Source organism: Asterias amurensis, chromosome 10 (genome assembly GCF_032118995.1).
Source record: "Asterias amurensis chromosome 10, ASM3211899v1".
Taxonomy (NCBI): Eukaryota; Metazoa; Echinodermata; class Asteroidea; order Forcipulatida; family Asteriidae; genus Asterias; species Asterias amurensis.
Window position 1 is genome coordinate 2520994 of NC_092657.1, and position 26057 is coordinate 2547050.

The following is a 26057-nucleotide window of genomic DNA, read 5'->3' on the forward strand; positions in this document are numbered from 1 at the left end:
CAAAGGTGACCACAGCAATTTCAACCTGGACATGACCGCCCTTAGTCAACATTTTTTCTGTGAGGACCCGCTTACCAGATCAGTTGAGGAAAACTGGGACCTACTAAAAACTAACATTCTTAACACTATGGACAAGCACATACCATCTAAATATACTATAGCTCCCGCCACAACTTACCATGGATTAGCCATCACATCAGGCGTTTGATCAAGAAAAAACAACGACTCTTCAACCAAGCGAAAGCTTACAATAGAGAAAGGAGCTGGATTAAATTCCGCGACTTTAGGAAATATGTCCAGGGCAAAATCCAAGATGCCTATACTGGAAGTATACTAATAATCTTATCTCTGATCCAAGTGACAAAAACCAGAAAAACTTTTGGAGATACATTAAATCTAAACGCAATGACTCAGTAGGGATCTCTACTCTTAAAACAGGCAGCAATATTGACACTAGCAGTAAGGACAAGGCTAACATTCTTAACACTAAATTTCAATCAGTTTTTACTGTAGACGACACTACTCCATCAGTTACTCCAAGAGGGGTTTATCCAGATATCGGAAACTTGGTCATTTCTACAGAAGGTGTTCTCAAACTTTTGCTGACACTTGATGTTAGTAAAGCTACCGGTCCAGATAACCTTCCTGCTAGAATCCTCAAACGTCACGCCAAAGTTATAGCACCCATCCTTGCTAAAATTCTCCTCCTGTCTCATAAACTATCCTGGAACAACCACATCAACAAAATCACCACTAGTGCAAATAAAATCTTAGGCCTTGTTCGACGCAACTTAAAACACTGCTCTAGGGACCTCAAGGAACGTGCATACACAGCATTGGTACGCCCTCGCTTGGAATATTGCAGTTGTGTATGGAAACCACATCCCACACACAAGATCAAAATATCAACAAAATAGAAGCCATTCAGAGACGAGCAGCCAGATATGTTCTCAATAAATACCATCCTATGGAAAGTGTTTCATCTATGATCAAGGAGCTTAATTGGCAGTCACTGGAAACCCGTAGGAGAAATGCCAGTCTTACAATGATGTATCGGATCTCCCACAACCAACTACCATCCATAAATCCACTCAACATTCTGACTCTTGTTCCCCCCCGGTATATCAACACGCAGTTACCATCCACTGAAATATAATCTCTTTTCTCCCCGCACCAACATCTACAAAAACTCTTTTTTCCCAAGAATTACCCCTGCATGGAACAATCTCCCAGTGCCTGTTGTCACTGCCCCGCTCTCCCAGTTCAAATCCACTCTTAATCTACCCAAGTTGCTTCATCGGTCAAACGCGTGCGTAATCTTGGCGTGATATCCCATCATGGGACTTTGCCGAGTAGCGAAGTAGAAGTAGAAGTAGAGGGCGGTATATAAGATGAGTGGTATACACTCTCAACAATACATATGGATGTTTCTTTATATCACAATAGCGACTAGATCACAAGTCTAATATAAGCCGTCGTATGGAAATCATCCTTATACCACATGGGTTTTACAATTTTCAGTCATGTGATTTATCTCAGCACAGTGACGTCATCTACAATCAGATCAATGATTTTGTTTACGGAGTTAATTTTTTTGCTGCTCAATAAAAAAGCGGCGGGGCATTATATCTTTTCCGTCTTCTATTTTTGGGAACGCAAGAGTTCGGTTTAGTGGCAGAAACAGAATACATTTCTAGGCATTGCCTCGCACACGGAAAAATCTTCCTTTTTAAACTGGGTGTAGTGTAATAATGCACTTATGTATGCATAACAGATACATTGAGTTTTTCTGACCGATTATAATAAAATTTGTTGCTTTCCTAAAGTTTTCATCTGTTGTTCGTGGAGCCCAGAATTAAAGGGGAAATTTAGTACATAATTACATGCTTTAATCGAAAGGGCGGTAAAGCGGCCTAACCTGATTTTCTTCATCTCTGTCTTTAGCTTGTTTAGAGAGCCATTTTGCTTCATGGCCCCCGGGGCTGGATAATGTTTCCAGCAACTATTGTAAGTATTTTTAATGACATTATGCAAGAGGTCAAATTTGGGGATGTGGTTTTTTTGGTACGTAGTTGAAGTCATGGTGGGCAAGTACTTTGCAGGAATCGGACGTGAAGTAAACGTTTTACTTCTGTTATTTTAAAACGTTTACTTCACGTCCGATTCCTGCAAGGTACTTGCACACCATGACTTCAACTACGTACCGAAAATACCACATCCCCAAATTTCGTCTGTTACACAATTCTATCAACACAAATGTTCAAAACATTCGCTGGAAATCTATCCAGCACCGGGGGCCATAAAGCACGAATGGCTCTCTAAACAAGCTAAAAACAGATTTTATCGACTTTAGATAACGATGATAGAAGGCACATCTCTTAATTGTCAAGCTTTCTCTTCCTTAACTCTTGAAATATAGAAATAATGACACCACAATAATGAAGGCTTTCATAGTGACCCAGTGTAGTATTAGCCTGCCACTCACCAACTGAAACATGCACAAGGTAACGCATAAACAAAGTTCAAATGGTCTATAATAGGCCTCTAAAGTAGTCCCACCAGCTATACCAAACATCGGTCACTGAAGTTTATAAGGTGAAACACAGACAATTAGACCACGGTTCTCAAGAAAAATTCAACACAGCAAAGTGAAATATAAAACACATGGTGCGAGTTGTTAACTTGAACATGGTTGAAGACTTAAACTCCTTTGACCTATAGTTGCCTTTGTCCAATTAATTTGGAGCTACACGGCACAGGTGTCTACACAATAGCTATGAGTCCCTTTCATTCAATGAATGGGGCTCTCCACAAATCCAACTTTGTATGGATGGATTAATGGTCAACTCTATTATTTGAGTGTATCGAATTTACGACATTCTTTCAAGATAAATAGCGGCTTAAAAATAATGTCTTAAAAGAACATACTGTTAGCCATGGTTGACATCACGTATGTATTGGTATTTTAAATTAAACTAACATCAACAACATTCTGGGGTTTGTGGCAGGGGGGGGGGGTAAGAGATGTGTTAATGTACTTATCATATTATCCTCTTAATTTGTTGAAACCAAATAATAGTACAATTGCCGTGATACGTTTTGTTTCGTTTTGCCTTTTAACTCACCCCCTCCTCATAAGTCAAGTTTGACTCACCCTTTCTTGCTAGCTGTCTTCCCATCCAAGGATTCGTTCATTCGACAACAACCAGCACAGTATATTCCACGCGAATCTTGAACACTCCTGCGAGCTCCAACATTTCTCCTCCCTGCGACCAGTGCTACACACACGGAGTCGAATAGTAAGTATCACATACCAAAATAAAATGGCAAATTACGTGCCTCTCAATCTTGCGTTGCAATGAGATGAAACTCCCCACAAACTTTGAGAGTGTTGGTATAATAGTTAGTTCCGACAATACCTGCTCACAAAGTTAAGTTCACTCATTAATTATACTCTGACAGCCATGACAGCAGCCAGGAGTCCGACAGCACATAGTCATGTAGATGCTATAGTATCTCGAGGAATGTCACATGCCACCTGCACTAATTACAATGTCGTGGAGCAAACATGAATTCCCTCCACCGAATTATATTATTCCAAGCTTGAGACGAGTCCTTTCTCGCGACTGTAAGTGAATTGATGTTAGTCTATGTTCCGTTGTTTCCACACCTGTGAAGAATATTTCCGAATCTCTAACAATTGAAGGTAAATTCCTGTAATTTGAACAAAATTACATTCGCGGTTCGAACAACAGACGTCCATTAAGGCCAAAAATAAAACTTTGAATGGCGGAGTGCAAATTGTGAGCACTTGTGTATCACTACGCGATATTCTTCCACATGTAACCGGAAAATATAAACAATAAAAGACAGAAGTTGAGTTATTTTCTGCAAAATAATTGTATAAAGAATAACTTAATCGTAAGCAAAAAAAATATATGTTCGTTTGCTTTTGTTTTGCATGTAACAAGGGGACTACTTTCCTTAATTAGAGGCGAGTGGATTTAAAGGTTCTTCGGTTTCGTATCGTAACAATTTCCTTGAAGAAAAATGTTGTCCGTGAAAAAGGGGGAAGAGCACATTGGATCAAAATTTCTTTTAGCGCAACCATGAGATCGACATAACTTGAAGATTTTGGGTGTTTTAAACTGAGTGATAGGATTATTTATACTTTGGAACAATTTTAGGCATAATTATAATGTAACTTAATATGATTTTGGCTGGTTTCATGTAATTATGTGTTAAGCAACACTTGTCTGTGCTTAGCATGTTTGTGTGCCCTGATTGATTGATGAGCAAACATGACGTAGCTCTGCTCTTTAGTAAAAGTTCACTGATCTTAATTTCGGCCATCCAGCGTGCCCCTTACATTTTTATCACTCACAATCTTTGCCATTCTTTCATGAAACGAGAAATCTAATTGGATAAACAATCTTGCCAAGTGAGTCCGCAAATTGCACTTTGCGCAGTCGTCTGGTCCCCAGAGTCGTTACGATCAATTATGATAACAAGAGATACATTTAGACTGGTGTATTGGTATTTCTTATTTTGGTTGTGCGACGATTGTTACAGAACCAGTCTATATACGGTGAGTGTATGCATTTGTTGTTTTGGTGCACAGGGTACAATACTTCACACACCGCCTCCTTTTATTTTTGCTTAAAAATGGTGGACCGTTTGGGTGAGTAATTTTAACTTCCTTTAGGCTTTAGTTAAAATCCACGATCAGATTTATAGAATAAACTCTGATGTGACCTTTTCAAATTTAACGAAAAGCAAGTTTCGTCCTGTTGTCGATTTAGATCTGTGTGGTATTTTGATTTGGAACTGTCACCACGTTTGTTGTTTGTGCAAATAAATCTCGTCGTCGGACGTCTGCCTATCCGTTCAACTGGCATGACGGGAAAGTTGTTTGTTTAATTTGTTGTGATCAAAATGGCATTGTCATCGTATTTGCAATTTGAAGACAGTTGTTTGGTAGGCTAGGTAGAGACAGGGCGTAGGAGTTGATTTATTTTCTGTACTCATTGTTTGTTCATTTGAAGTATGAATGATGCTTTATTTATATTTTCTGTTGTTTAACTTGTTATGATTTTAAGTTTAACTTATTGATTGATTGATAAGATTGACTGATAATTGAAATTATATCGGATGATAGAACAAAAATACAGCAAGAATATGGCAAAAATACATAATAAAAAAATAATAAAAAAACATCAACCTGTCAACAACTTCAAGAAGTTTAATCGAAGACAATTAATCAAAATAGGACACAAGAAAGAAACTCTACACACAACTATCTGAGGATAGCACTCAAAGTTAACAACTTAGACTTATGTATTTCCATTGGCTGATTGAGCTCCTTTCGCTACAGAAAATAGAAATGTAGAAATGCAAACAAAAGAAAACCTAGCCATCCAAGAGAAGAGGAAGATCAACAAGATGAGTCATAGAAAACAAGGCAAGAGCAGATGGACAAACTAAGAAATGATAGTTATCCCCCTTGATTTAGGTCAAATTATTAGTAATACTTGATGAAGTAATCCCTTTACAGCAGGTGAAAGCTTAACTGGAATGATACGCTGTGCATGACGCCGTGACCAGTGGTGCAATAAAAGTGTAGGACAAGACAAAATGAACAACATTATATACACTGTACACATGAGGGAGAAACGAGAGGAATCTGTCTTAGTCATACACTGGCGGGCCCATCTCCATCTATCTCCATCTCCATTGGTTCAGTCAGCAAAATATCCTGCCGGATACATCTACACTAACTTGCGCACTGCGTGTGGAAATAGACTACTACATATATTTGTTGTTGCTTACATGTCCCTTGAATTTAGCTAGAGTTGCGCTGTTCACAGCAGCCGACGAGAGTGAGTTCCAGAGTTTAACAGTTGATACGAAGACTTGAGTGAATTTTTGGTTGTTTCCCCTTGTATCCCTGGTGTTGGGCTGAACATAGTTGTGAAGTGGAATGTCAACCAAACCATTTTTCATCTTGTAGAGCATACATAATTTCTGTTGATTTCTTCTGTTCTGTAGTGTGTCCCATCCCAAGTCATCTAGAAGTTTAGTAACAGTTCCCGTATCCCTTTTGTAGTTTCCTGTGCAAAACCTCGCTGCTTGGCGCTGGACTCTTTCAATTGAGTTTATGTTCTGTTTTGTTGAGGGGTCCCAAGCGGATGCAGCATATTCTAGGAGTGGTCTCACTAAGCTCAAATAAGCAGTTGATTTCACTTCACTGTTACAGCTCCACAAATTCCTGCGGATAACATTCTGCACTCTTTGGGCTTTCTTGATGGACTCCTGGGGTCTTTCTCAAACCCCGGCTTGGGCTCCGGCTCAGGCTCCGCGTGCTGATATCCGTGCAATACGCGCTGCTCCAAAATGCAGGTTACAATGCAAGCTGCGTACACAGCACGCGGAGCCTAAGCCTGAGCCGGAGCCCAAGCCGTGGTTTGAGAAAGGCCCCTGAACATGGATGTTCCAGCTACAACATTGTTCACCACAGAATCTCTTTTAAAGGGAGGGTACACGTTTGGTAATAGACTGTGCAAGTCTCGCGCAGATTTAAACTTCCGGGACCATTGTGGTCCCAACCTTATGGAGTTTTACGTTGGGGAAATTTTGTTTCGTCCATTACTTTAGTTTAATATAGTTTATGACCATAAAAATGACATGTTGTTAAAAATGTAATACTAATTCACATGATATATAAAAGTACAAATAAAGTCAACATAATAACGAAGAAAAACCGATATTTAAACTTGACCTCAGGTCAGGTTACTTGTAAAACAATTAAGAATTTGTGCCCATCTCCGATCACGAAACTTACGCAGACGCTTGTTTTGGTCGCGCAGGGTGAAAAGCCTTTTCATTGGTCGTTTAGGCGTCGGCTTCCTCTTTAAACTGCGTCACGCGTTTATCTAACGCCCTTGCGACCATCGTGCGTCCGCGTATAAACCAACTTTGAGTAGTTTCACATTCGGGCGAAGATTTACAAAAGGGGTTTCAAAAAATTTAAGATCAAACAAACATCCTTGTCCCAGAGTTTTTACTTTTGTCTATACATAGACTTTAACCGATAATTGTGTATTTGTTTAAAACTGCTAAAACTAATTTAAACAAGCTCTATAGGGTATTTTTGTTGTTCAGATTCGGCATTAAGAATAAATTAAAGCAAAGATTTGATTCATAAAAAAATAAAGTTCTTCAGTTGTCGTGTTTTCTCGCTCCGGTGCGCGCGAGACTTGCACAGTCTATTGTCAAAGACCAGTCTTCTCACTTGGTGTATCCCATCATAACCATAAAATAACAAGCCTGTGAAAATTTGAGCTTAATTGGTCATTGAAGTTGCAAGAAAATGATGAGAGAAACAACACCCTTGTTGGACGAATTTGTGTGCTTTCAGATAGGAATAAAAGACGTCTAGCTAGAAATTTTAATTTATTATAGTGAGAAATTACCTCTTTCTAAAAATTTATGCTACATGTACATGTACTTCAGTTCAGAGGGAGCCGTTTCTCACATTATTTTGTACTATCAACAGCTCTTCAATGCTCGTTACCAAGTCAGTTTTTAAGTTAATATTTATTTTGAGTAATTACCAAACATGTACCTTCCCTTTAAGTGTTACCAATGCATTTCAGCTGTTTTGTCACCTCTACCAATCAATTAGAAAAACCTATTAAATAACTAATACCTTTTTTGTATTAATGCAGTTAACAGTGAGGCTAATGAGAAGCGAATCGGCCATGTCCAGGCTTGCTTCGGAAGCTCAGGCCAGGTAAGGGATAAAGGACACAGCTGCCAATTTCACCAAACTCTTCCTAACTTGTTTGTTTTTGTTGTTCTTATTGTACAATGTAATTTTGCTGAATTTTGCTTACTCTTTTTAGCTTAATGTTTGTAAAACACTGTACAGCGTTTTGAGATTTTTTATGTAAGACGCTATATTAAAAAATAAATTATTATATTATGTTATTAACTTCGGATAAATTTTAGGACTAAAGCGGGGTTCATACTTCCTGCGAATGCAAAGCGAATTTGACGTCACAACCCTCCTTTCGCATCGATATTCGCAAGCGAGTTGACCAAGTTGAACTGCTGCGAATAATTCGTTGTGAATTTGTGATGTCAACATTCGTATCGCATTCGCACTCGCAGGAAGTATGAACCCGGCTTTAGGATGATTTAAGTTTGTGGACGTTATTGAACCCATTGAACCCATCCTAAGTTAGGATGAGTTACTCGTCCTAACTCGAGGTTTGTGAAATGAACTGCAGACCATTTCTCAGAGCTGCTCAATATAACGATCTTTGTTTAAAAGCACACAAAGTAGCTATGCCCACCTTAATGAAATCAAAACAATGCACAACAAACCTTGATCACTATTACTTTTTGCCACCACTCGTATTATACAAGTTACATGTTTAGGAGACCAGGTTGTATCGTAATTTGGGTGTGATCCCTGGCTACACGGCAGTTAACGGTTGTATGGCTTCTGACTGGCACCCCCGAACAAAGATATTGACAAAATAGGGACACCGCCAATATAGGGCTAGATAGCTCAGTTGGTAGAGCGCCGGCACGTTTCCGGAGGTCGTTGGTTCGAATCCCACTCTAGTCAATTCTTTGTTCAACCCCAAAAATCATTTACAAAATTTACCCAGTCAGTTTCCCTTGTGGTTTATATTGATATGTTTAGGAGACATACGCCTTTTTTAGGAGACATATGCCTTTTGGCGATGGTTAACTTTTATGCTCTCCTGGGCACACCACTGTTGTTTTACTTTGTTTTCCTAAATATTTTTAATACATGTACATGTTTGTAAATGTGATTGCCCTAATAAAAATTATTATTAACTCTTTTTTTTCTTCTTCTTTTTTTTCGCAGAACCTCATCGCTCCTGGCCGGGTGCTGGTGGGCGAGGGTGTCCTAACAAAACTCTGTCGGAAGAAACCTAAACCGAGACAGTTCTTTCTCTTCAATGATCTGTTAGTTTACGGCAGCATTGTTATGAATAAGAAGAAAGTGAGTATTTTAATTAGTTCTTTTCCAATTACAATTTGTAGAATTTGTTACTGTGTGAGAGCGTGTGGGAACCAAAACAAGTTAATCTGCTGGTTTTGTTTTCATTGTTGTTATTACCATTACTTATACTTCAGAGTATTTTTACCCGTGTGAGGCAGTGTCTGAACAAAGTTTGTGTGTAGTTTTAATTATTTGGTTTTGTGAAACCTAAGTTATGTCGAACCAAATTATATATCTGTATTTATTTCATTGTTTTGCTTCTAATTGATCATTTCTTGTACGTTCATTTATGACACTGTACACTATTCTATTTTGATAAACACAATGATTTTGTTTGCACTTATCTACTCATGCCTACATTCAGTAGGAAATAAGGTTTCTTCATTTCATTTCTTTTTTACATGTTTAGTTTAATATGTACATACAATGTGCTCACTTTGTTTCTGAATTTACTACTTTTACAACCCTGGGAACTTAGTGCTGGTATTATTCAAAATTGATTTATTTGACCGTAGTCTCGGGTGTTCCATTACAGAAGGCCAGTCCTTCTCTGGATGTCACCCCCATTCATACTGTATAGTATGAATGGTACATTTTGTATTGACCATTATTCATTATTAATATCTGAACATGTATGTATAGTTGTATGAATTGAAAGAAAACAAACAAACAAACTATTGGTAATTGTCAAAGACCAGTCTTCTCATTTGGTGCATCTCAACATATGCATAACATAACAAGCCTGTGAAAATTTGAGCTCAATTGGTCGTCGAAGCTACGAGATACTCTATGAAAGAAAAAACGCCATTGTCACATGAAGTTGTGTGCTTTCAGATGCTTGGTTTTGAGACCTCAATATTGTATTGATGAATAAATGAAGGTGTATTAGCTTCAAAGCGACAAAGGGGAAAAAAACATAAAAAATAATTAAAAGTCTTGATTTGTTTTCCCTTATCTCTTTGTGTTAACAGTATAGCACACAGCACATTCTGCCGTTAGAAGATGTGAGGTTAAAGTCAGTTGAAGACGATGGTAGTAAGCATTTCAAACTTGATTTCTTAATTTTCAGGATTTTCTTTCCTGACTTAAGTATTTACTGTTTTTATCTCAAATTTTTCTGGGAAGGGGCAAATTTACCAGCACAAAAGACTACTTGATTGATTGATTGATTGATTGATTGATTGATTGCTCTTAAGACCCACTTTTTCCCCTTTTTCTTAGCTGGTTGTTTTCATCTTTGTTCTGTCTTGTTTTTCCTTCTTTCTTCAGAGAGCCTTGCATCCCTCGGCAATTTGGTGCTTTATAAATATAGTTATTATTGTTGTTGGTTGATCAACCAAAATGCCAAACTGAAATTACGATTTTTACTAAATCTTACTCTTCAATATATATTCATATGTGCAGGTGTTTTGTCTATAATTGATTGCTTTTGCTCAACCCCCATGCAGACCTAAAGAATTAAGTGTGTTCATGCCTCTATACTTTATACTTTCTCTGTAATCAAGTCTTATATAGTTTTGATTGATACGCATGTAGGGAAATAAATTATTATTGTAGGTAAAGACGTAGGCCTACATTATTTGCACAGGTTTTTTTTTTTGGTGTCTCTAATTGATAGACTTTTCTACCCCCCCCCCTCCTCCATGCAGACCTCAGGAATGGATGGCAAATCATCAGTGCCAGTAAATCCTTCACTGTTTATGCTGCGACTGCCACAGAGAAATCAGAGTGGATGGCACATATCAACAAGTGTATATCAGACCTCCTTGCCAAAAGTAAGATCATTGTTTGGCTGATTAGTTGATTTTCCCATCAGGTCAAATTTTTGTTTTCGTTGTAGAACTGGTCGGGTCAAACTTTGTTTTCGCTGTAGAACTGGTCGGGTCAAATTTTGTTTTCAACCAATAGTCGACATAGTGCCTCACTCGAACTTGCTCCTAGTGATATCATCCGTCGACACAAGCCCTGACACCACTTCTATGCTGATATTACTCTATATATTTTTATATTGTAAACCTAAACACAATACAGCCTTTAAGCTGCTAAATGTTTGATTTTTAATAAACCAATAATAATAACAATACTCAGCTCTACATTTCTGCAACCCCAACTCAATGTGACGTCCACAGTAAAATTAAACAACGGGAAGCATGCTGCAAGGACATCAAAGTTTGCAAGTTAGCTGTTTGAACAGTCCATTTCGAAGCTCAGGTGGTCCAACAGACTGGTCTAAGCAAGAGGATTGACGGTCAGGTCAAAGTTAACAAAATATTCTCATGTTTCTTTTTTCTTTTTCCCTTTTTGTTCAGGTGGAAAGAAACCGGCAACAGAATTAAGCCCCGTCTGGGTCCCTGACTCTGAAGCACCGTTGTGCATGCTCTGTAAAAAAACAAAGTTCACAGCGCTCAACCGAAGGGTAAGATTGTTGTATTTCATGAGTGATATAACTTAGAGTGATAGAACCCAAAACAAAAAGCATACTTTTAGTACTTCTCCAAGTTCTTTGCTGTATTTGTAAGTCTTCATGATGTTCAGATATCAATAAAAAAAAAAAAAAGGGAAACTGACTGGATAAATTTTAAATGATTTGGGGGTTGAACAAAGAATAAACTAGAGTGGGATTCGAACCAACAATCCTTCGGATTAAAGGGCCAGCGCTCTTTCATTTGAGCTAGCTAGCCCTATATTGGCGGTGTCCCTATATTGAGCTAGATAGCTCAGTTGGCACGTTAATCCGGAGGTCGTTGGTTCGAATCCCACTCTAGTTAATTCTCACCTCAACCCCAAAATGAATTCATGATGTTCACTGTCAAGGTTATTAGTTAGATTGAGAAAATCTGTTCTTTCCAATGATGGTAAAAAATAGAATGTGGTTACAGAACTGGCGTGTTTTGGCCGAGCTGATGAAAGCACTGGATTCAAACTCTGGTGTTTCTGATCAGCAGAGTGGTGGTTCGAATCCCCAGCTGTGACACTTGTCTCGTTAAGCAAGACTCTCCACTGTTGCTTCGTCCTTTTAGATGGGGCATGAAGCCGTAGGTCCCATGTGTTTTGTAACGCATGTAAAAGAACCCAGTGCACTTATCAAAAAGAGAAGGGGTTCACCCCGGTGTTCCTGGCTGTGGTTGCTGTATGCGCCGTAGCACCTTGTAAACCCCTTATAAGGGGTGCTACATAATTGGGTCGCAGAATTAATTTCTGCAATAACCTATCTTTGAAAGTTTATATATACTCGGCGCCTTGAGTACCTTATTTGGTAGATACGTGCGCTATATTAAGACTTCGATTGTATTATTATTGAACTTGGTTTTAATGTGGCGTGTCTTGGCACTGGGATCATCAAGCCCTGGTGTTTCCGATCAGCAGAGTATGACTTACCGTTGACTAACCTTTGACTGTATGCGTCTTTTTCTAATTTTCTTGGTTGTTCTCTGAATTTTTAAACATTGTTTTGTTTATTTCTATTACTACTTCATAGATTTGATCCTCCCTCTTTGTCAAATTAATGTGTAATGTGAATTTTAATTGGCTTAATGGTGTTATTGTACATTGTCGTATGCATTTGAACAGCTTTGTCTGGAATTGGCGCATTACAAATTAAAATTATTATTTTTACCTTTACTATCAACAATTTTATTTGCTTTTTATCAGCTTTTTCATTTTTGTTAAATGTTAATTAAAATTTTATTTATTTGTGTGTTCAGTATGGTAGCTTTTTCATTTTTGTTAAATGTTAATTAAATTTATTTATTTGTGTGTTTAGTATGGTATCTTAGCTGTCTTAAATATTTTATAACATAGATGCGTAGGCCTACTTATTTTATCTTTTTCAAGGGAAACAGATGGTCTACTTAAACGGAAATTCTTAAGGAGTTCATAGTATCTTAACCGTCGGATATTTTATAACATAGATGCGTAGGCCTACTTATTTTATCTTTTTCAAGGGAAACAAAGAGTCTCCTTAGGGAAATTCTTAAGGAGTTCATAGTATCTTATTATTATTATGTTTATTATTGTATTATTAACTGTGGGATATTTTATAACATAGATGCGTAGGCCTACTTATTTTATCTTTTTCAAGGGAAACAAAGAGTCTCCTTAGGGAAATTCTTAAGGAGTTCATAGTATCTTAGCTGTGGGATATTTTATAACATAGATGCATAGGCCTACTTATTTTATCTTTTCCAAGGGAAACAAAGGGTCTACTTACGTGTAGGGAAATTGTTAAGGAGTTCATAGGGATTTTTGTGTCAGTGTGAGGTTCTTATATACAGGGACAGATTAAAGAACAATGTTGTTTTTAAAGGGACAAAAAAATAGAATGTGTGTGCCAAAAAGTGGCTTTTAGACGCAAGTTGTAGCAACTCATTCAATAAACTGATCAGGGCCCAATTTCATGGTTCTGCCTAACGCTAAATTCTGCGCTTACAATCACCATTTTCTAGCTATGTAAGCGTAGATAGTGGAGTGCGCATGCGCACAAACCAAAATTCCCTTCTAACCAGTGAGTAGGCTTGACGTAAGTGCAGAATTCCCTGCTTCTGTAAGCGCCCATTCTTTGCTTGCAGTAAGTAGAACCATTAAATTGGGCCCCAGCTCTATCCTTGGGTCCCTCCTATCTAATGGTTACTCAACTCTTCCTGTGTTTTGATAATTTCTAGCATCACTGCAGGAAGTGTGGCAAGGTTGTCTGCGGACCGTGCTCAGCTAAGAAGTTCCTTCTGCCTCAGCAATCCCTGAAACCACAGAGGGTGTGTAATGACTGCTATGAGCAGCTCTCGTCGGGGCAGATGAGTGCCCAGGGAAAGAATCCAGCAGATGGTAAGAAAAATACTCAAGTTTTCAACTTTAAAGGAGTTGGGTACTTTTTGTAAACACAAAACACACTGTCCACAGATTTGCATTAAACTTACACCGTTTGAAGATAATGATAGTGGAAAGCAATTGCCTCAATGCACTCTTGTCATTGCCTTGGTGCCCTTGAAATACTCCAGTAGAAATTAACAATTTCCTCTTAGGGTGCCCTTGCCCTTTCATAGTTCGCATTTCTTAGAGTTCATGACTTCACAACCAGAACTAACAAAACAAAATTTACTTCGTACGCACGTAGAGGAGCGTTTACAATGACAATGTCTTTTTACATTTTGTTTCTTCCCAGGCAAGCGCCACCTTGCTAACAGTATAAACTACGATCGAGACGATTCCTCAGAAGATGAGAGTAGTGATGGGGAAGATGGAGAGGAAGGACCTAGCAATATAGACCCTGTTGAAGACGAGGTAAGTAACTCAAAGACCGTCAGCTCGAGGCAAGTGATTGTAGCCTTGGGCCAGTAAACTGGAGGGCAGAGATCGTTGTTGCGATTGGTTTAGCCGAGTAGCGGATATATTTGTCGCACAAGCTGTATACTCCCCAGGGAGCTGAGATGATTTAAGATCTGATTTAAGGCCCAGTGACCAGGGGTGGATTTCACAAAGAGTTAGGACTGGTCTTATCTCAAGTTAGGACCAGTTACTCGTCCTAACTTAGCACTATCCATGCAATTTGTATATCTCCTAGGACTAGTCCTAAGTTAGGACTAGTCCTAACTCTGTGAAATCGGCGGCGGGGGTAATGTCAGAAGCGTTTTGAGAGAAGCCCTCGGGTGTGAAAAGCGCTAAATCACAAGGTTGTGGGTTTCAAATTCTACCAAGCTAACCGCTGATTATGTAATGAATAGAATATGTATTGTTGTCTATAGTTGCTGAATTACTATTTCTTGATTTGTGCAATATTTGCATGAGAAAGATTGGCTCTTTGCCAGCTTGGCATTGATATCCCTTGCAAGGACTATACATCTGTTAATCCTATTGAACGCAAAACAACAATTTCACAGAACCCCAAAAGTTAATTGAGAAATCATTTATTTCTATTCTTTCTTTTTCAATAACAGCACCCGACATTCTACGAAGGCAATTACAAGTAGCTTTGCAGAGCGCCCTCTGTTGACCAAGAACCTCCTCATCCAAGTGGGCACTTCATGGTTTGATGATTTTATACATTTGGTCACCGTATGGGTTTGAATGTACATGCTGCAATGAAATTATTTCAGAGGTTGCTATGAAGGCCAAGTCACACTGCAGCGATAACGAAATCGATAACGATCACAACGCAAAGAGAACGCATTCTGGTGGTTGGAATGCTCCACGCAGAATACGCCCACTCTCATTCGACCAATCGAGGGCGTGCATTGTTAACATCCTCGTTGTCGTTCTCGTTATCAAGGCCTGTGTGATAAACAGTATGTATTTCAACCTTGATTTCTGACAGTCTCTGTAAAACCTTCAATTTTGACTTTGTTCCTCGACAACATTTCATTTTACAGAGTTATATTTTTTTTCCATCAGACTCTAGCAAAAATCTTCTATTGATTATTCCGTGATCGTGATGATGTCACAGTTTTATCGATCGCATGCACAGGTAGTTACACTCGGCCACGACAGACTACTGTTTTACAATGTTTTCTGTGTTACATAGAGTCCACATTTAGGATACAAAAAATAAATTTGAATTAAAAAATCTTGAAAGTCTCAAGAAGCATTTGCCAAAATATTCCTTTTTGGCATCCACTCAATGTTGCTTCGTTGCTTCCCTTCCAGGGATTTTTGACGAGACGTTTCAGTATGGCGCCCTCGCTGCCAATAGCCAGGTTGAACTTGGCATTTCCGTAAAGGTTGGCCACACCCCGATATCCAAGTCTAACTTTGGACCACAAAGGGTTCGTGTAAAATAAAATCCAAGATGGTCGCAGAGATTATCAAATTTATACAACTGACAAAGTTGTACAACTGAAGAGAAAAAAAGTTTGTGCATTTGATGAAATATGGAAGGTGTGTTCTGAGAAAAATTTGCTAATACATGTGGGTACTTAATTTCCTCTTAAAAAGTAGCAATTTTTGTACAATTTGTTTGATCAACACTGAATAAGAATTTAAAAAGTTGCAAATTTTATATTTATGCAGTTCACTCTACACCCCTCGATGAAAATCTCAATTGCAAACAAAGTTTTTGGGGATTTATCATATCGGCAATGATCAAAAGGTCATTAAATGATAAAATGCATGTCATATTTGAAGAAAATAATCAAAAATCTTGGTGCCATTTCAAATGTTTCCATTCAATAAACTGCCCTTTATAAGGAAAATGTATTGGCTTTGCCCTCTCAAAGATGAAGTTCCGGTTCCGTGACCAATGTCATGTCAGGAATGTCAGCTTCGAGAATTAGAATTGCCTACAGTTTTTCAAATTTTATAATTTTATCATTTAACTCCAGGCCAGTGTGTAGCCTTGATTGAAGGGTTCAATGCAGAAATTGGAGCCTACATCATGTGTACATTAAGATCGGCTGTTCTCATGGGCCATTTGCACTGGCTGTATCTGTAATAATAATAGTTAGTTTTTATATAGTGCTTTTCACGCCCGAAAGGCGTCCTAGAGCGCTTGACATTATTACCCGTGGTCACTGGGCCTTAAATCATTCCTTAAACCATCTCAGCTCCCTGGGGAGTATACAGCCTTGTGCAACGAATATGCGCTTCTCGGCTAAATCAATCACAAGAACCATCTCTGCCCTCACAGGTACCCATTTACCCCTGGGTGGTGAGAAGCAATTATAGTTAAGTGTCTTGCTCAGGGACACAAGTATCACGACCGGGATTAGAACCACACTCTGCTGAACAGAAACACCAGAGCTTGAGTTCGGTGCTCTTATCCGCTCGAGTGGGCCAAGTTCACGCAAGGACTATCGTTGACCATAGTCTGACTAACATTGCCCGAACTCTGTGTATATGTAGTTAGACTACCCCAGTCGACTATTTGGAACCAACTTACAAGGCATTGTCGCATCACTGGTTCCCAATAGCCGTTTTCATAGCACAGCGCAGAGTGGACCAATTATAACATGTTATAACAAAATGGTAATGTGTGTTATGTTGAATGTCGTGTTTAATGACATGACAAGAGTCGTTCGCGTTACAACTTCCGTGCGCGTCACTATACAAACACCCGTTTACAGTTGATCCTTTAGAGAACTTGACCCTAGTTGTACACTGGCTGTATGCACAGGCTCTGTGGGTGTCGTGATCTTGCAACCAGACTAACCAATGAGATAAAGAGATTTTAAATTATGGGATTTTTGTGATTAATGATTGGTCAATTTATTTAAGTGCAAGTTTTACTGAATTATACAAGTAATTTGAAAGTTTTTTTTTTAAACTAAGGAATTTGTGTTTAACTAGGTACGACCACTTTATAGATGAAATACAGAATTCTGATTTAGGTATTGTTTTTTTTTACAGGTATATTTTTATTGGAACAATATTTTGTTATAAATAACCTTTGTTTGTTTGATATTCACGTTTTATACATTGCAGTCATAAGGTAGTTTTACACTAAACATATTTAGTGTATTAAACTAAAGTGCTATTCACATGACGGCAATTTAACTGGGATCCCTCGCTTAATTTTAGCAAGGTTGTAAAATGTAGCAATGTTTGACAAGATGTAGCAAGAGAACATCGACATTCGAGACAAAAATGGTTGTCCTTTCACACAAGGTACATTTTGTACAATTTTACGACCATGCTACAATTTAGCAAGGGACACTTGCTAAATTGCTCTCGTGTGAAAGGAGCTTTAAAGGCAGTAGACACTATTGGTAATTGTCAAAGACTAGCCTCCACAGTTGGTGTATCTCAACGTATGCATAAAATAACAAACCTGCAAAAATTTGAGCTCAATCGGTCAAAGAACTTGCGAGATAACAATGAAAGAAAAAAACACCCTTGTCACACGAAGTTGTGTGCGTTAAGATGGTTGATTTCGAGACCTCAAGTTCTAAATCTGAGGTCTCGAAATCAAATTCGTGAAAAATTACTTCTTTCTCAAAAACTATGGCACTTCAGAGGGAGTCGTTTCTCACATGTTTTATACCATCAACCTCTCCCCATTACTCGTCACCAAGAAAGGTTTTATGCTAATAATTATTTTGAGTAATTACCAATAGTGTCCACTGCCTTTAAGGGTCTAAAAGAAAAGGTCTGTCCTCAAATTGTCCGTTTCTCTGAGTCAAGCAATCAGGGCCTGATTTCATAGAGCTGCTTAAAGCCATTGGACACTTTCGGTAAACAGTATTGTCCAAGGCCCACACTTCTTGTACCACAACTTGTATATAAAATAACAAACCTGTGAAAATTTAGGCTCAATCGGTCATCGGATTCGGGAGAAAATAACGGGAAAACTCACCCTTGTTTCCCTATGTTTCGCAGTGTCATGACATGTGTTTAAAATAAGTCTGTAAATCTCGCTATCGAGAATTGATATCGTTTTAATGTTTTCTCAAAAAGTAAAGCATTTCATGGAGTAATATTTCAAGATAAGTCTTTCACCATTACCTTCTGTAAACCCTGTAAATTCTTTGTAAATCTGTGAACTTAAAAAAAAAAAATTGTACCGAAAGTGTATAATGGCGTTAAGCACAAAAAGTAGCTAAGCAAAATTAAGCACAAGAAGTAGCTAAGCACAATAAGATTTTGCTTCTTAGAATAAGGTTGTCAGTCAAACTACCACGTCACATCTGTACATTGTGTTCCTGTTTTCCAGCTAATTTCTGCTAATTGGTAAATTCTGTTTAGCAATTTTTTTTTTTAAGCAGCTCTATGTAATTATGCCCCATTTGTATCGAGAAACAAAGACTTTTGAGACGCTGGCGGCAGCAGACATATGTTCCTTTTTTGCGGCTCTGAGCGTGCAAACACTTGCTCGATATTTCGCATAACGTCTGAGCACATGCACTACTGGCGGAAACTGTTAAAGAAGACCGTCCGAAAGTCTCCCATTTTTTTGTTATTTGCACATGAGAAAGCATGACTGAAATGATGGCTGTTTGAAAATAAGGAGAAAGAGACTTTAAGAAAAAGTTTTTTCGACCATTTTCCCATACAAATTTTAAATTTAAAGGTGTTCTACAGGATTGCCAATCCTGTTTAATACTATAACCAATTCATTTAAAGACACTGGACACTATTGGTAATTGTCAGGGCCTAGTCTTCACAGTTGGTGTAACTCAACATTTTGCATGAAATAACAAACCTGTCAAAATTTGAGCTCAATCGGTCGTCAAAGAGAGAGATATTAATGAACGGAAAAAAAACACCCTTGTAACACCATGGTCACACAAAGTTGTGTGCTTTTGGATGCTTGATTTCGAGACCTCAAATTCTTAATCTGAGGTCTTGAAATCAAATTCGTTGAAAGGTACTCATATCTCGAAAACTGCGTTACTAGAGGGAGCTGATTCTCACAATGTTTTATATTATCAACCTCTCCTCGTTACCAAGTGAGGTTTTATGATAATAATTTTAAGTAATTACCAATAGTGTCCACTGACTTAAAAACTTTTCTACCAGAGAAGTTTTTTATTTCTTCAGCTAAGTTCTTAGTTTGTTTTTTAATTCAACCATTCTTACAAAAAAACATAGCCAAAGTATAAATTGTGTTTATTGTTTTACTTAAAATGTCTTTTTTTCTCCGATAGAGGCTTTGAAGCACAGAGTATTCTGACCTTAGAGCTATCACAAGCTTAAAATTGCTAAGCACAAATCCGTAAGCATAAATCGCCTGATTTTAGCTTTCATGTAATACGGCCCATGTCCCTATTAATGTTCACAGACTGGTTTATAAAGATGCAGGTATTGCTTAAACCTTTCCTGCTGAGTGAAAAATGAGCAGGATACCAGTCTGGGATGGTGCACAGGGAATTTCTTTCTGCTTGTAACCTTATTCTGGTTAGCATAATTTTGTTGTGCTTAGCTATTTGTTGTACAAACTAGACCAGCATGCACCTAATTCCACGGTTAACGCATGATCAAATTTGGAAAATTTGTGTAAAAAAGAAAGTCTTTTTATAAGGTGTTCAAAGTATAGAAGTTTTGTTCCATTTTTTATTTGATGAACATCATTTAAGACCAATCCTTTTTAAAGGAATGGACACCCCCTTTCGAGTATAAAAACTACTTGAACATGAGAAACAGCTTCATCTGAAGTAATGTAGTGTATGAGAAAGATTTAATTTCTTACACAATTAATACAAGACTTTAGACCTGAAGCCTTTTATTATGCATCTAAAAGCACACATTTCATTATTCTCTCGCAACTTCAATCACCAATTGAGTTCAAATTTTCACAGATATGTTATTTTATGCATAGGTTGGGATACACCAAGTGAGAATACTGGTCTTTGACAATTACAAAAGGTGTCCAGGGGTGAATTTCCTAAAGAGTTTAAAAGACTAGTCTTATCTTGAGTTAGGACAAGTTACTCGGACGAGTTATAACTTAGGACGAGTCGTTAGTTTTTAATATCTCCAATGACTCTTTGTGGAATCAACCCACCCCTGTGCCTTTAAGTAACAGACAAATCTAGTGGTAGGAAATCTTTCAGTGGTCCAAAAGGAGACAATTTTTGTATTGTGTATCAGTTTTGTTTGTTTATTTTTTGTTATTTATTTGATTTGTTTTCGTTTGACCTTTGTGTGTACAATTAAATGTGAATTATACTGTAATAAACTAAAAAAAGTCTGGACAGTAAACTTGTAATATATTGCAGTAATTATTCCTGTAACTTGGGGGGAAATTGATGTAAATAATAAAACTATAAGGAATTGTTATTTGCATGCATTTCAAAAGAGTCCAGCATATCTTTTTTTTTTTTAAATAATAATATGGATTATTAGAAATATGATTGTAATCTTATGTTTAAACAAGTCAAGTAGTTTTCAGGAATTTTTTTAAAATATATGTTATTATGGAAAATCTATAAATTCAGTATTGTTGAATATTATTATTTTTAGAAGAATCGTCAGTGATAGATTGTGTAAGGAAGAAAGATTGGTTTTTAATATCATTTTTAACGGCACTGGACACTAGTGGTAATAACTCAAAATAATTTCTAGCAGTGCATAAAAAACTTACTTGTTAACGAGTAATAAATTGGGAGAGGTTGATTGTATAAAACATTGTGAGAAACAGCTCCCTCTGAAGTAACTTTTTCACAAATTGATTTAGAGACCTCAGAATAGATTTTGAGGTCTCAAAATCAAGCATCTGAAAGCACACAACTTTTTGTGACAAGGGTGTTTTTTCTCTCATTATTATCTCGCAACTTCGACGGCCAATTTGGCTCAAGTTTTCACAGGTTTGGAACTTATGCATAATGTTCAGATACACCCATTTCGAAGAGTGGTCTTTGACAATTATCAATTGTGTCCATAGCTTTAATATAATTTTTAAAGCTAATATTTCGTGCATTCCTTCCTTGTGTTCACACCAATAATAAATATCCAATATAAATTTTTGACGGTAATATCTATTTCTCCCCGAGTGGTGATTCAAACATGGTCCTTTGTCAGTGTGCAAGTACTCGAGCGGGTGTGAGCGACTTGACCAAGTTGGCCATGCTCTATTATGTAGTCAATTTGCTTGTGATCTATGGATTTTGGTTAGTCTAGTCGCCACCTGAACTTGCTTGTGTAGGTACTTCCTATCTTGTTTGTGCAAAATAACGATTTATCTTTTTCCAAGACCGATGTGGCAGACTAGTTGCCCCTCACACGCCCCCCCCCCCCCCCCCCCCAATCTTACCCCCATCCAACTCCGGTAACCCTCCAAAGAATTCCCGAGATTCCAAATACAAAATGATCACAGGGCAAGGGCAGGGTCCTATAGACGGGGAAGGGCAGGGCAGGGCAGGGCCTTGAACTTTGCCCTGGAAGGGGCACAGCTGATGAGGGGCACTTCTATAATGAAAATGTTTATTTGTATTTGAACTTTGCAAAGGACACCACGGCAATGGGTGTGGGTGTCGTGGGTTTTTCTTTCGTTTTGTTATACTGGGCCTTGTACACCCAGCAGGGCGCATTACAAGTCTCAATTTTGAATGCCACATAGCAGAGCAGGCCTGGAATTTCATCTTTGAGAGGGCAAGGCCATTTTCATTTTGAAAAGGGCACTTCGATTGGAAAATCTTAAAGTCTATGGAAATTATTGAAAGGGCACCAAAGCCATGACCAGGGCAACGGCCTGGCAGAGCAGGGGTCGTAATTAAGTGTATTTCCATGGTAGTCAGCAGGGCTAGTGACCAATAATTTTTAGTAGCCCTGATTATATTTTGGTAGCCCGAAAGACACATTATGTCTCGCGTCACGGCTCAAACTTTACAATACACCAATAACATAATTCTTTATTGTTTGTGACGATGATTTTTGCATTATTTTTCCACTAGCCCGTCGGGCTATCAAACTGGAAAAATGAGTAGCCCGGCTGTAAATCTGGTAGTCCCGGGCTAGTGGCAATTTCGACCCCTGCAGAGATAGTAACATCAAGTTCCACATTCCCCCAAAGAAAAGCAGGACTCAAAAGACTAAAAAATCAACAAATTAAACAAATTCTTTTCTCTTGTTCTTTCACTTTTTTTATTCAACCAAATCTTCTTTGAATCACATTGTTTAACCCCTTGTTTGTGAAAATCTTGAAAGTATACATTGCAAAGTTTAGCATTTGTATGGGAGTTTGTTCCTCAAGTCTTTTAAACACTTCTACAGTGCGTTATCGACTCGCAATCTACATTGTATAGTTAGTGTGTTGGGTTTTTTCTCCACGATCAACCTTTTTTCAGGTTTTCGTTTTTTTTTGTGGTATTTATCATGAACTTAAAACTTCTGGAATTGTTTCTTCTCAGATCCAGGGGCCTTGGTGACTTTAAGGACGTTGAAGCGCACTGTCTTGCTCAGTGGTCGACACTCTCCGATTGTAACAATATCGCCAAGCTGTACATCTCTGAAATATAAGAAGAAAACAAAAATGAAGATAAAATTGACTGTTTATATTTCAAAATAATTTTGTGTTGAATGAACAAAACTTGACAAGAGCTTGATGTAAATGGGTCAACAGATTCGACGATTCGTTTAAAACGCAAAAAGTCATACCACACATGTTTGGCATCTTGATTCGCTTAATGAAGTGCAAAATGGTAAACTAAGACATTTGAGGTAGGATTAATCATAGTGTTTCGTGGAATTGACTGCAGATAACTTAAAGGAACACGTTGCCTTGGATCGGACGAGTTGGTCTTTGAAAAGCGTTTGTAACCGTTTTTTATAAAATGCATATGGGTAGAAAGATGTTGTAAAAGTAGAATACAATGATCCACACAAACATGCCTCGAAATTGCGTGGTTTTCCTTTTACCTCGTCGACTAACACGTCGGCCATTTATGGGGGTCAAAATTTTGACCCCCATAAATGGCCGACCATGTTAGTTCGCACAGTAGAAGGAAAACCACGCAATTTCGAGGCAAGCTTGTGTAGATCATTGTATTCTACTTTTAAAACATCTTTCCAACCATATGCATTTTATAAAAAACGGTTACAAACGCTTTTGTTTTGACCAACTCGTCCGATCCAAGGCAACGTGTTCCTTTAATGAAGTGCAAAATGGTAAACTAAGACATTTGAGGTAGGATTAATCATAGTGTTTCGTGGAATTGACTGCAGATAACTTAAGATTCCGCCACAAACCTGAAGCATGGTGACAAGTGTGCGGAGATCGTTCTGTGGCGTTTCTCAAAGCGGTTGTACTTCTTGATGTAGTGCAGATAATCCCTGCGGACGACCACCGTTCTCTGCATCTTCATCTTGGTGACGACACCGGACAGGATTCGCCCGCGGATGTGAACATTCCCTGTGAACGGACATTTCTTGTCGATGTAATTACCATTCTTGGCCTGTCGAGGGAACAGTTAGGTTATTAATTAAACAGAATTCAGGCTTGATACTTCATGGAGGCAACAAAGGCGATTGCTGCGATGCCCCCTGGTCATTGCCTTGGTGCCCTTGAAATGCTCCAGTAGAAGTTTACAACTTCCTAACAGGGTGCCCTTTATCAAGGACAAATTGCCATGGTGCCCTTGCCCAAAACAATGCCATGGTGCCCTTGCCCAAAACAATGCCTTGGTGCCCTTGCCGAAAACAAAACATACAGGCCTGAGAGCTGATCTTTCCAAAGTTTCACATGAACTTCTAAGATTTGACAAAATGAAAAAGGTATCTCAAAGATGGCGAGAGTTATTATGAAAGGAAATTTTTAAAAAAAGTAAATATATATATATATATATTTTTAACAAATGCTTACAACTCTTGCCTTTTTAAACCCTTACGCTAGTTTGTATGGTTGCGTTTTCGCAGCTGAAACCATTAACTGTTTCTGTCAATGGCCAGTGAACAACCAAATGGCAAGTTCAACCGAATCAACTATTAGTTACGCCCGGGAAACTGCACTCCAGTCCTTCTACATTTCATCCAAACTTTTACCTCTTCTGGAGTTTTGAATCCCAGTCCAACATTTCGCACAAGACGAGCAGCTTTCTTGCCTGATCCCAGAAGACGCTTCTTGTTTTGAAACACAGTTGGTTGTTTCTGGAACGCTCTCTCCGACTAAATGGGGGTTGAACAAAGAAGTGAATCTATCGTAATTTTTTACAATTTCTTTTCTGAGGGATAGCTTAAGTTATATCACAAGGTCAGATGGACATTTCAACCCGAGGGTTAACTGATTTAGGGGTTGAGGTGACAACAACTCTTGTCTTGACAATGATTTTTTGGCCATAGATAGACCTTATCGCGACTCCTGCTTGGCTAATTTTTCTCAATTGTCGCAAGGCTTTGTGGAAAGTAAAGGGGGGCTTACAACAATGCCCTCTTTTCCTTCCCACAATCCAATGCCTTCCGCAAAATCAGCGGAGCGGGAATCGCAATGATAAGGTCTATTTTTATTTATGGTATGGCTGTAGCATCCACAAAAGTAAGGTAGGCCTACCCTTCCCTGCTGGAAAGTTAAAAATGTCAAAACCAAAAGTTGATACTTTATTAATTTTCTTTTGGAGATTCAAACTTTTTGAGTTGACATGAATGAATGAGTCCCATGATCGGATGATATTTTTCAAAATTTGGTGGCGTGATACGAAAAGTTATCCAAACATTTCAACATAAAAAACACAGACAGAGGGCGTCCATTTTTAGTTTACTACACACACCACGACTGCACGAGGCCAAAACCCAGGAAAGCAAAAACACCAACACAAAATGTGACATATTTAATTTTATTCAAACAACACACAACATACAAAGTTATATGAATGTAAGATGAGATCTCTCTATACCGTATAGTAGTAAATTTAATTAAAATTTCGACCGGATATAGAGGAATTTGGACTTCATTTAGATTTTTAAATTAAGAGTTTCGTAAAATCCTCACCTGGTCCGCCATGTTGAACGTGCAAAAGGCCGATTCCAGATTAGTTTTTGCCGTGTAGATGGTGTTACTGGTTTTTATCGATTAACTTGGGCCACACGATATTTCTAAAAGACAGAATTTCCTTTAATAAATTTTGTTTATCTACAAAGTCGTTTAAGTATTATTTTCATTGTTAATTTCAGACAGAATTTTAGAACAAAGAAATGTATAATTTAAAGCACGAACTACACGTTATTAATGTAAAATCATCAATTCGCGGGTAAACGATAAACCGTGTATAATGCTCTGATGACTGGTACCCTCGCCCATGTGGTACTTTTCGTGAAAGATCATTGAGGGCGCACTTGCAGAAGACCGCGTGGATAAACTCCGCAATTATTTTGTTGTCATCCCACCCACTAGAAGCCAAAGGACTCCAGGAATTTACTTTAATCACTACAGGAGCCAAGAAGCCCAGGAAGAAATGACCACAAAGGAGGTTTCAGCTAAGAAGATGTTTGAGGAAAACCTAGGCCTAGCAGTCGAGAATTAGGCCTCACGGGACAGTCCATGCAGGGAGCAGGGTTAGAGTCTATTTCTACCTCCATTGGTCAGCAGACAGAGGGGGAGGCACGAAAACTTCTCATTGGGTGCGTTCGTTTAGCTTCCCTGGGTCGACCCCGGTGTGTAGCA

General features: G+C 38.2%; 2 protein-coding genes across 3 annotated transcripts; one reads left to right on the top strand and one right to left on the bottom strand.

The window, feature by feature from the left end:
- The first annotated feature begins 4630 nt into the window (after nucleotides 1–4630).
- Nucleotides 4631–21440, top strand: LOC139943155 (pleckstrin homology domain-containing family F member 2-like). Of its 2 annotated transcripts, none has more exons than XM_071939975.1 (9): nucleotides 4631–4681; nucleotides 7728–7792; nucleotides 8903–9040; nucleotides 10012–10075; nucleotides 10690–10815; nucleotides 11350–11456; nucleotides 13702–13861; nucleotides 14199–14317; nucleotides 14971–21440. In XM_071939975.1, the coding sequence occupies exons 1-9, from the start codon at nucleotides 4666–4668 to the stop codon at nucleotides 15001–15003; spliced, it is 828 nt and encodes a 275-aa protein (XP_071796076.1). In that variant the 5' UTR covers nucleotides 4631–4665; the 3' UTR covers nucleotides 15004–21440. The 2 variants fall into 2 exon arrangements, with proteins under 2 accessions (XP_071796076.1, XP_071796077.1); XM_071939976.1 differs by having other exon boundaries at nucleotides 10012–10072.
- Nucleotides 21441–22519: 1079 nt separating this feature from the next.
- On the bottom strand, nucleotides 22520–25482 carry LOC139943300 (small ribosomal subunit protein uS17-like). Its single transcript, XM_071940124.1, has 4 exons — nucleotides 25386–25482; nucleotides 24443–24565; nucleotides 23651–23856; nucleotides 22520–22910 (listed from the first exon to the last, which is right to left on the bottom strand). The coding sequence occupies exons 1-4, from the start codon at nucleotides 25395–25397 to the stop codon at nucleotides 22784–22786; spliced, it is 468 nt and encodes a 155-aa protein (XP_071796225.1). The 5' UTR covers nucleotides 25398–25482; the 3' UTR covers nucleotides 22520–22783.
- Nucleotides 25483–26057: the final 575 nt, after the last annotated feature.